The following is an 11,646-nucleotide window of genomic DNA, read 5'->3' as shown; positions in this document are numbered from 1 at the left end:
AGGCAGTGGCATGGTGGTAGCAGGCAGTGGTATAGAGGTAGTAGGCAGTGGTGGTGTAGCAGTAGGAGGAGGAGGAGGCAGTGGTGGCAGCAGTGGCACAGTAGCAGTGGCACGGAGTTTGTCGGGTGGTGGTTACACAGTCTGGGTAGTAAGTAGTCTCATATGAACACATGGATGAGTACGCAGTAGACACAACCCTGAGGCACTGTATTAGGTGTCTGGCAGACACTATTGTTAATTGTCAAAAACAGCACACAAAATACTAACATGCCCAAAGGAGCACTGTTCCCACTGTACAGCTAAAGAAAGCAAGGCTCAAGTTCCAAGCAACTTGGAAGATATCCTGAGACTTGGGATGCAACACTGACAGGGGAACTCAGAGCTGAGAGACTCAAAGCCCAGACTCTTCCCAGCCCATCACACTGCCTCGCACGAAGCACAAGTGGGCAGGAACCATCCCGGAACTCTGACACACCACACTACTGGTTTCGTTTGGTCAGTTTCCTTTGTTTTGGTGACCTGACATTTAATAGAAATTAAACCTTAGCTTCTACCTCAAAACATAACCCACCACCCAAACAAAACTTACTGAAATTTCTTGATCACTCATTCAATAAAGCACACTCCCACAGTCCTGCTTCGGCACATCTGACACTGGCCTGTAAGGGGCGCATGTAATCATCCCCCCAACACCAGCAAAGTGCTGCTAGCAGACACATCACCACTCCACTGTGCTCCACTAAGCCATGGGCTGCAGGTCGACCACCCAAGGTTGCAAGCAGCAGAAAGAATGAAAGATCCAGGGCCAGAATTAGGAGTTCTGACATAGGCACGTTATCTCCCTTACCTTTGTGGCATTCACTGCTATTCATGACAACAGGCACTGATTGATTCTGTTTGCTTTCTAGATTCCACAGACTGAGGATATTACATCAGGTACTCAATCGATAAGTATTAATACTTTATAGCTACAAGATGTCAGTTTCATGCCAGAAAACTGACATGATCAGTCATGGTGCCTTTGAGAAAATAGAGCTAGATGCTCGACCTGCTTGGGCCACTCCCGCAGGCCCAGGGCCAGACAAGCAGGCGCCTCTTGATGAGAACGAGGCTCCCCATCCTCAGGGAAGGCGTGCACAAGACTGGGGGCTGGATCTCAGCACTGCTCCCCTCTCCTCCGGGAGCCACTGAGCAGCCTGCAGACTGCCCAACTATGCCCTGAATAGGATCTAGCATTTTAAAGGAAACATAAAAGCAACACTGCTGAAGCAGAGATGTCCAGAAATAATGTAAACTATCCCAGAGGCATGCTCCATTTCCTGAAATTCTCCCTTTGTGAGACAGATGGCAAAGGCGAGGAGGAAAAGCTGAGGCTGTGGGAACAGAAAAAGCTTCCCAAGTTATAAGTGACAAGAGCCTCTGTCACCATGCTGGGGAAGAAACTAAGGCTGCAATATCCCCGCTGCAACAAAAACAGTAGGCAGAGAATGGAAACCAAACAGAAGTAGGGCACAAGGAATAACAAGCTGGTGGCCAATGGCAGGAAAGTCAACCCCTTCAGTTCTACTAAAATGCATTTAAAAGCCAAGGTGAGGCCCTCCCTGGTGGCGCAGCGGGTTAAAGCACAGCACTGAGAATCTAAAGCCGCTTCAGCATGAGTTCGATTCCCGCCTGCCCCGGAGGTGACCACATGGCGTGGCAGACCTCTCCTGACCCGCCCGCTGCTCCCCTCAGCAGTGTACTTCCATGATCTGCCTGTTCTGCTTCCCACTCTGTCTCTGGTGAAGCCTCTCACCCTCCACAACTCTGGCCTGTACCCCAGTTCTGTATGAATAAAAAAAAAAAAAAAAAAGCCAAGAGCCAAGGTGAACAGGATGACTGCCAGGTCACCAAGCAAGTGCGGAGGCCTCGGTTTCTGCCAATTAGCATAGAGCCTGTGGTTACGCAGTGTCCGGCAGATGACCTCTGCGGAGGCTCACTCCCACAGTCCTGCTTCGGCACATCTGATACTGGCCTGTAAGGGGCGCATGTAATCATCCTCCCAACACCAGCAAAGTGCTCCACTAAGCCATGGGCTGCAGGTCGACCACCCAAGGTTGCAAGCAGCAGTTAAGTCCTTTTGGCTGACTGCGATGAAAGAAACAAGCAAACTTGTTTTGCTTGTCAGTTATATTTTAGAACTTACCTAAAAAAGAAAGGAAGACAGGTCCCTCACTTTATTCCCTTATCTAATATGACAAGGATAGTATTAAATGGGATGCCAGTGGTTTAATGGCTTTTGAAAATTATACAAGATAATATTATAGGAAATTCAGGGGGGAGGAAAAATCACAGTTCTCCCAAACAAGTACAAGAACTTTCATTTCTGCATATTTCTACATTAGCAATTTTTTAGATATGTGTATTTTGATCAGTAGAAATTATAGTATGTGTACAAATCTGTGGCCTGCTATAAATAGATTCATTTAAAATAGATACTATGCTTACACCTGTATGATATAAATCAATGTTACTTCAACAAATAAAGTAATCATAAGGCTGACTAAATAAAACAGATATCACTTGGGGCGATGAATTAAAGGTGCCAATCTCTCATTTGGTAGATGGCCAGATGCTCCAATGGAAAGTCAGCTATGTCCAGTCACTCTACCAAAGGCAGGCCCATTATCTTTGTTTCTCCAGGTAGCTTTGGCCTCTAGTTACACAAAACCATTTATATCATCCTTCCGCACAATTCGTTATGGCACTCAGAAAAGAGTCTATATAGAAGAAACAGTCTGCTATTGCTCATACCTGTTGGCCGGTCACCTGGAATGTCTCCTCTGCATGTAGACAGGTGATTTCAAGAGGTTCTGTCCCAGACACGTGACGTAGCAGTCGACAGGTCTATGAGGAAATGTTTCTATAGTTCAGCTTTTACAGGGTCACTCTTCACAATACATAGTATTATTTTATTATTAACAAAAAAAAAAAAACAGAACTTTACATATAAAACTTATTGGAGCTGAGAAGCCATATCTATTAAATATAAAGTTGCCTATAATTGAGATTATGATAATGCTGTATTGTCTAGGAACCATGAAGGAATAAATAAGGTTATAGTGTATTGTTTCTACTTTCTATCTGATCAAGGCAAGGTGAATTTTTCAAAAGGTCTAATAGTGCCTATACATTTTATAGAATGAATGTAGATCAGAAAAGTGACTTCTCCAAGGTCACTCGGTTAAATCATGTCAATGTGACAACAAGTGACACATTCTATGAACAAACATTTCCACTCAAGTCAATCAACACAGCTTCCACTGGAGATAACACTGGATTAAGCAAGTCAAATGGAATGAGAGCCTATATCAGAGAAAATTATTGAAAATCATAAGACTTAAAACATAAAATTAAAATAAATTCTGCAGGATTCCTAGAATGAGCATGCTTTCCTAAAGTCTTAACGTTTCGTTTACACACGTCACAGACCTGGGGTAGTTGAGGAAACTGAGGGAAGGTGGTTAAAAGGTGCAAAACATATGATGACTATAATCACCACTCTTTGCAGCTTTTATAGTTACTAAGAGCAAGCAGATCTTAAAGTTCTCATCAAAAGAAAAAAAAAACTGTGCTCTATGGGTGTTAACTAAACTTCTAGTGATAAACACATCAATACATATATCAAATTATTATGTTAAACTTACAATTTATACAGCCATTAATTATATCATTAAAAACTATGAAAAGGAAAATCACAAATCATATATACTGTAAAATGGAAATGTATCTCCAGTCATTTCAAGAATGTTCCCTAGCAGGAATAAACCATTAAAGGAAAGACAGCAGGTCTGTTTAGTCTAAAGGTTCCTTCTAACCTTAGTCTTTGAGGTTCAGTGAGCAGAATACATTAGAAAGAGGAAGACAACAAGATGGTTCACATCTGATCATTTCTCAATATGTAGGATGAACATCACCTGTACATTCAACTTACCCAGATATCTTCCTGAGTAACAGATGTCTGACATTCTCCATATGTAGAAGACGTAGACTATCAACCAGCAATGGGAACTATTGCAAACATGGCAATTAAAGCCTCAGCAACACAGCCGTGATGTGGATAGCAAAGGGGAGGCACGAGAGAAATACCATGCTGCATGTCTGCTCTGCACCCCGCGTCCACTCTCCCTCCTCCTTGTACTTGTCTCCCACGCTGGGAGACTGACCTATGTGGCCGACAGCTGTGTTTGGCCAGCAGGGCTGAGCGAGTGAGGGAGGACTGAGGCGAGTGAGGACTGCAGGGCATGTGGCTACTCTGTATCTACTCCTGAGATCATGACTCTCAGGGCAGCGCTTTGAGGACTCCAAGCCCAGCCAGCTCCCAGACACTGACTCTCTCTGTCAGTTTGGGCCTAGAAGTGGCACCAGCTCTGTTATCATCAACCCAAATTATTGCATACACTTTCTATGTGGTCCCAAAGAGCTTTGTTAGAACATTCTTTTAATTAACTCAGCTCAAGGGTGCCATCACTTTCTTGCTGAGATCCCACCGACTCAAACAGAAACAAGGTCATACAATGTGTCTCAGTTGCTCTACTTCAATAGCTAACCTCTCTGAGAGAAAGTAGAGTAGAAAGAGTTCTAGTAGTTTGTGTTAGGTTTTTTGTTTGTTTGTTTTTGCAGGCCAGATCGCTGTAAGAATAGAAAAGATAAACATTGTACCTTGAGAATTTCAAAGGAGAGAAAATGTTCATATAAATTAACCAACGTCTGTATGTGTATTAATATTCTCTGATGACAATACAGCTGTCACTAAAGGCAAGGGTCTTTAATGAGCAAATGTATTACTCACCTCAACAAGCTGCTCTTTCTGCTCTGAGAGTTTGCAGGCATATTCATTCAAACCTTCTAAATTTCCTTCTACTCCAATAAGTTTTAATGCTTCCAGAGCCATGTGATCAGTGTGGTATTTTAAGAGATCAGCTGCCAGCTGAGTTGCCGTATTATGAAGCTGCAGATGTTACGGGGCAAGGGGTGTGAAAGACAGAAAGTAAGCAGTAAGGTTTGGTGAACAGGCATTTCATGGACATTTAAGAACTAAAGAGTAGAACCTGGAAGCAGTGGTACTTGACTCGCCAGGGGGTGGATAAAGCTGGCTGTGGTGATAGCGTGTCACATGCAGCGCTGGGAGCCAACAGTTCTCCCCAAGGTGGTGTTACTGCCATACTTCTGGGTCCCTTGGGTGTCGGCACTAATGCTGTTTGTAGAAGATGAACTGGTCATCCAACAGCAGAGTGCCCGGCCCCTTTTCCCATCCTCAGCCCCTCCAGCTCTTTCCCTACAATGTTTTTCTCTCACTTAAATGCTCCTTCTACTCTTAAAGTTAGTGAGAAACAGAACAGTATTCAGACTAAGGTATTCAGAGTGAAGGAAAATTAAGTTGTGACGGATGATCTTTAATAGGTTTTTCCCATGGTTTTTAAACTGTTTTAACCTTTGAAAAAGCAGTGAGACCTAGTCAATTACATAGTCAGCCAAGTCCTGTTAAATACCAGTAGCAAGGCAGGCACAACACACAGACTGAACAGATGGCAGTTGAGGCAGACCTCTCCTTGGGCCTGGGGGTGACCGTCTATCCATAATTGCTATCCAGAACTTTACTCTTTGGCTCTAGAAACACACACTACACCATAGAAGAAAGGACAGCTAAAAAAGTAGCAAAATCCAGGTTTTACTTGACTTTGGGTGAATTTTAAACAATGCTCACCCTTCCTGGAGATCTGTGGGTCCTATTCACTCCAGTATCTCTTCTTCCCCTTATCCTGACATTTTTTAAAATGGTATGATAGGTTTCAAATGATGTGTTCTCTCCAGAAACGAGATCATTTTAAATAACAGTGCCCTAAGAAAATCTGGCTTTGAGTTAAACTGATGTGAATGAAGTGATTTTTTTTTTCCTGGATGAAATCCAATGTTGATTCAAATTACAGGACTTTCTACGAAATTAACAATTGGGTAGTCTGCATTCCTGCAATCAGGTGAGAATAATTACAGTGAAAAACAAAGACATTAAATGCACTGTCCTAGGAAACCAAATATCACATAGGAATTTTTAAAGATTTTGTTTAATTATCAGGGCTTAGGAAATATCTAATGACAGCCCTTTATGTTAGACTATGAAATAAGTCCTTAGTGACTAAACGACTTGTCCACAGTCACATAAATCTTACAAATCGTTCTGGAGAGAACAATCCCAGAGGATGAAAAGAGAATAAACACGAAGTTCCTACTCTTTACAGGGTATCGAAAGCAGCCTCACAGATATTATTTCTTCTCAAAATCCTTTTAGGTTGATGTTGTTGTACCCATTTCAGAGGTAAGAGAAACGAAGCTAATAGCAAGCCACTGTCAAAGGAATTCATGATCTACTGATAAGCACAGTTTTAATAATAGTTTAGTTAAAATTGAAGCTTTTTTTTTTTATCAGAAAGTCATACCCTTCTGTTTAACAAGAGGTTAAAACACAATAAAGTTCAGTATCCAGTGAGAGGTCAAACTGATTGCCGTGTGTATGATTTATAAAAGAAACACCCTGGCCCTCCCCGGTGGCTCAGTGGGTTAGAGCACAGCATTGGGAGGCTTGGGCCACTTCCGCATGAGTTCGAGCCCCGCCTGCCCAGGAGGTGACCACATGGCATGGCAGACCTCTCCTGGCCCGCCCGCTGCTCCCCTTGGCACTGTGCTTCGTCGATCTGCCTGTTCTGCTCCCCACTCTGTCTCTGTTCAATCCTCTCACCCTCCGCATCTCTGGCCTGTACCCCAGTTCTGTATGAATAAATAAATAAATCTTTAAAAAGAAAAAGAAAGAAACACCCTAAAACCAGTTTCCTTTTCCCAAATTCTTGACCCTCTTCAAAATGAAAATATATATATATATATGGCTCTGTGGAGACGATCTGTTTGGAATGCTGATGTGATGTGTGATTGCTGCACGTCCCATCTCCAGCGCACCCCAAAGCTGAGGACGCAACACCAAGCAGGGCTTGTAGTGAGTGGGAGCAATGGGAAAGCCTCTGTGGACACATGGAAATAGCCATAGAAAGCCGACCTCAAAATCTGCTGAGCCCACAGCGTCTTATCATAAGGGTATCGTTGACTAAGAACTTTCCCCCCTCCCACTTCCTCTCTTCTCTTCCTGAGCACAGCTGCCAAAGATCAGAAACAGAAGCTAGATAATGGGGGTGAGGGGTATGAAAGGGGACAAGAGACACACCTTCCCCAAAGCTGCAGGTGGGGCAAGTTCCTACAACTAAGATCGAAAGACTGAGTGAACATAGTAACTTTTGGACTGAGATTGTTTTTAACGACCTAAAGCAGAGATTGACAAAATTTTTTGTAAAGGCCCAGGTAATAAATATTTTAAGCTTTTCAGGCCACACACTCTCTATTACAATTATCTGACTCTGTGGTTAAGATGAAGAAACAACAGACAACATGTAAACAAATGGGCAGGACTACATTCCCAAACTTAATTTATAGTAACAGAGAGCTTTGATGTAGTCGCTTGCAAATCCCTGACTTAAAGTGAATTTCAATGACCTGAGAGAGACCAAGTAAGTCATGGGATGAACAAGGTTTCATTCAGGAACAGGGAAGTTGTCTCAGCCAAAAGAATATTTTTTAAAAAATCACACCAAGGGTAAGTTTTGTTGAGCTCTGACAACATCGACGTAACCCCCACCACAATCAACGTTCCTGCTCCTCCCTGCAATGTCCCCATGTGTGGTGAACTGCCTTTAGTTATTGACCCCAGGCAGGTACTGGCCTGATTCCTATCACTATCAGTTAGTTTTGCCTTTTCTAGAATTTTCTCTACATGGAGTCACATACACACACACTGTTACATTTGGCTGCTTTCACTCTGCAAATTCATTTTAGCAGTTCATCCATGTCCTCGCCTGTATCAACATTGTTCCTTTTTATTGCAAAAGGGTACTTGTCGGGTCACACCAAGCTCACTTATGAATATCAATTCCCCACTGATAGAAAGGTAGGCTGTTTCTAGTTTGGGGCTATTCTAAGTAAAGCTACTGTGAATATTTTGAGGATGATGACATTATAAAACAGTGGCTACAAAATAACTAGGTCAAAGGAAAAAAATTTAAATCTGGTTGCAGGCACATACAGTTACTAATGATTTCACCCAAACCATACAGTATGCAATTAGAAAAAAAAAAAAAAAGAGGCTAAATTTCAAACTATACTTACTTCTTTCTTAAGTTCATTGAGGCTGTGGCTGATTTTCAACATAGCAAGTTCTAGTTCTTCAGCAATGCTTTTTGTTTTCTCGTTTTGCTAAAAATTTTAAAAAAATATCTGTAGTGTTAGCTCATAGTTTTCGTCTGGTAATTTTAGTTGAACTATGAATTATAATCAGTTTTCATATCAATTTGTGAACTATAAGAAAAGCAGTTTTTAAAAATTCATTTGTTTATGCTTAGAATATAAAATAGAATTTTAATTATTTAGTGATATTTTCCCATTCCCTAAACTGGTGAATTTTGTAAATCTAGTCTTCTTCAGTAAAAGTATCACATCTAAAACTAATCTGCCTTCTGCTTGGAATCCTCATCTGTTTATTCAAACTAGTTAAAAATGAAGATATTTGCAGGTTCTTACACAAATGTCTCTTTCTCAGAATGGCCTTCTCACATCATACAGTCTCAGACTTTCCTTTTATTTCCCTGACCTTTTCTTAAAAAGTCATCCCAGTTTGCTATTGTACATTGACTTTTTGATCTTTTAAAAATATTTTTATTATATACAATATATATATTTATATATTCTTTTTACATCATTCCTTCTTTTGTACAGTGCATGCTTTCTCCTCTCAGGTATAGTCCTCATAAAATTCCCACCACCAATTCACTGATACACTGTCACACTAGCACCTTATGTTCTTCTTTCCTGTTTTAATTCCTTCCCCTCCTCCTCCTCCCTTGCAGTATCTTTGATTAACAGTGGCCTACTAATTTTGTTTTTTAATTTATTATAATAATTATTTTCCCTGATCCCTTATTTGGTTCCCCTAGATTGTACCTATCAGTGAAATTATCCAATATTTTTCTTTTTCTTTCTGGCTTATTTCACTGAGCATGATCCCTTCCAGCTCCATCCATCTTGTAGTGAATGGCATATGTTTATCATTTTTGATCGCTGAATAGTATTCCATTGTGTAGCTATAGTACATCTTCTTGATGCAGTTAGCCATTTCGGGGCACTTGAGTTGTTTCTATATCTTATCTATTATAGTGTTGCAATAAACATAGGGGTGCAGGTAGCTTTCTAAAGTAATGCTTTCTTGTCCTGTGGGTAGATTCCTAGGAGTGGAATTGCTGGGTCATATGGAAGCTCCATTTTTACTAGTTTGAGGAACTTTTTGATTTTTTGTTCTTTTGCTTATTTACAGACTATGTTCCCCACCAGGCCTTGGTAAGCTCCAAGGCTGAGGTCACATTTATTTTGCTTGCCACAGAATCTACAGTATCTGGCATAGCAAACAGGTGGTGGGTATTCACTTCTTTAAATGCTGAATCTAAATTAAATACCTCATGAAGCCTTCTTGATCCCTCTCCCTAAAGATGGATTCATCCTCTTTCAAAGTCTCTCTGGATAGTTATAAAGCTTTTTTGTTCTTGTCTCACCCCTGCCCACATTCTTCTACATTGCAAAACCTTGCAAACAAAACTTTTTCTTATTCATCATTAAATTTCCGGTGCTTGGCATATAAAAGGCATTTGGTAACAAGGGCTGGAAAAAAATAAGTGCATGAATAATGCATCTGGTATGCAGCAGCAGAGACCTGGGTGCTGGTGAAATAGGTGCTAATTACAAATTTAAATAGAATTGGATTCTCAAACCAGGGAGCATTTCTGCACAGAAAGTCTTTATACTGAATGTTGGGTTTAACAGTGAACACGGAAGCAATCTACCCTTCAGATTAGATAACAAACCAAACACAAAATATTGCTGTCTGCCCTTGGTTCAGTTCCCCTGTTAATGTGAGCAGATACCATGACATGGTGCCATGACATTCTCAGAGAAATCTGTGATTTGTATCTATGCTGCAGCCCATGTCAATCTGTTTACAAGGAAGCAAGCTGTTGCTTCGTTCAGTGCACTCTAGACCACACGCATCCTTCTTTTTATCTTTACTGCCAAAGCCTGTGCTTACGACTCCAGATCGTCCTAGTCACGCTGTATATCATAAAGCATGTAAACTACTGTTTGGTCATAATCCAGGTCTAAGAAATAAATAAATAAATGGTGCCAGAGATGTCTTTGGCGTCTCAGTTTTGCAATCCAGGTTCTAGAGGAGTGGGTGCACCCTCCCTGTGTTTTCCCACTTCTGTGCATCTTTATCACTCTTGCCCAAAGAAGTTGTATGTTTTTAAGCACACTGGGCAACCAACTCAGTAAGGGGCTACCTACCAATCTTAGACCAAGAGCATAATGTAAAAAGTCTTTTACCTGCCAGCTGGATCTACCCTTGTCTTCATTGCATCTAGACCTCAATAAGTTTTCTAAATCATTGTACCTGACTCAGCTGTCCTCAGAGTAAAGAACTGTGCATGCCTGCATGGCCCCAGCAGTGAGATTCAGGTACAAGGAGCCTCTCTAGATAGGGATCTACTCCTCTGTTCTTCACTCTGAAGAAGCACTTGGGAGGAATTTTCAGAGATGAGTCTGGTGGGAGGATGGGGCAGTAGGTCGAAGTTGCCATAGTGACAGTAACACAGACTGCAGACTGGCTGGGTGAGAGACAACCAGCCTGGTGATGTCAACTGCTTTGGGGTGCTGGAGGGGTGGGTGCTGCCGCCTAGGGGGAAGGAGACAAGGCACCAGACGCCCTTGCCCTGTCCTGACCACTTCACACTCCTCATTATGTTAGCTTCCTTAGCTCTGTGAACACTGGGGGAAAGCTACCATGTAAGGTATAGGTTGATAAATCAAAGTTCTTACAGCCTGAATCCACACAGAAATTAACTGCTGCAGTGACATCCGTGCCTGTGTGGACAGCTCCAAGATGCGTTCCCTGTGCTCGTGGCTGGTATAGGCAGAGTCAGTGAAGTCTTCTGTACGCTCCAAGAGAACGTCCAGCATCATAGACAGGTTCTCTTTTGATTGGAAATTCAGGTTCTCCCGAAGAGTTTCAATATTCCTCTGAGAACAAAAAGGTATTTAGCCACATCAGTACTCCCTACCTCAATGGGCCACAATTTCTTTCTAACAGCACCTGGAAAGACACAAGCAGTTCTTCTCCCTGCCCGAGGGCTCCAGTGGCGACTGTGTTCCCCACCAACTGATGAGGACACACTGTTCGGGACCCACCCATGGCCACGCAAATGCCATCCCTATAGACATTAATTCAGCATTTTTACGAGATGAGTGAATCGAAGGCAATAAGACTATTATCTCTTAGCATCTGGTAGGAAAAATGAAAGCCCTCAGGTGAAGGATCTGCAACTGAGAAAAGGCCAAGGCGAAGTCCGGGAAGATGTTACACCCACACGAACATGTGCGAGCCCTAAGGAAGGGTGTGGAGGCTTATGTATGGGAAGGACTGGGAAAGGCATCAATTTTCCTCCATTCATTCAGCAAAATTCT

At 42.0% G+C, this 11,646-nt stretch overlaps 1 protein-coding gene across 2 annotated transcripts in view; it reads right to left on the bottom strand.

Moving 5' to 3' along the window:
* CTNNAL1 (catenin (cadherin-associated protein), alpha-like 1) overlaps positions 1-11,646 on the bottom strand; it is a 48,940-nt gene that overhangs the window by 13,483 nt on the left and 23,811 nt on the right. Inside the window, exons 7-10 of one of the 2 annotated variants that reach the window (XM_004677961.2) lie at positions 11,002-11,202; positions 8,248-8,334; positions 4,832-4,990; positions 2,794-2,886 (exon numbers count right to left, since the gene is read on the bottom strand). In XM_004677961.2, the coding sequence (XP_004678018.1) occupies positions 2,794-2,886; positions 4,832-4,990; positions 8,248-8,334; positions 11,002-11,202 (540 nt within the window). The remainder of the gene's footprint in view (positions 1-2,793; positions 2,887-4,831; positions 4,991-8,247; positions 8,335-11,001; positions 11,203-11,646) is intronic. The other variant, XM_012721549.1, reaches the window with a different exon arrangement.

The sequence above is a fragment of the Condylura cristata genome, unplaced genomic scaffold (genome assembly GCF_000260355.1).
Source record: "Condylura cristata isolate star-nosed mole 26May11 unplaced genomic scaffold, ConCri1.0 scaffold00006, whole genome shotgun sequence".
In the NCBI taxonomy this organism is placed as follows: domain Eukaryota; kingdom Metazoa; phylum Chordata; class Mammalia; order Eulipotyphla; family Talpidae; genus Condylura; species Condylura cristata.
This window is presented reverse-complemented; position numbering and strand designations above follow the sequence as displayed.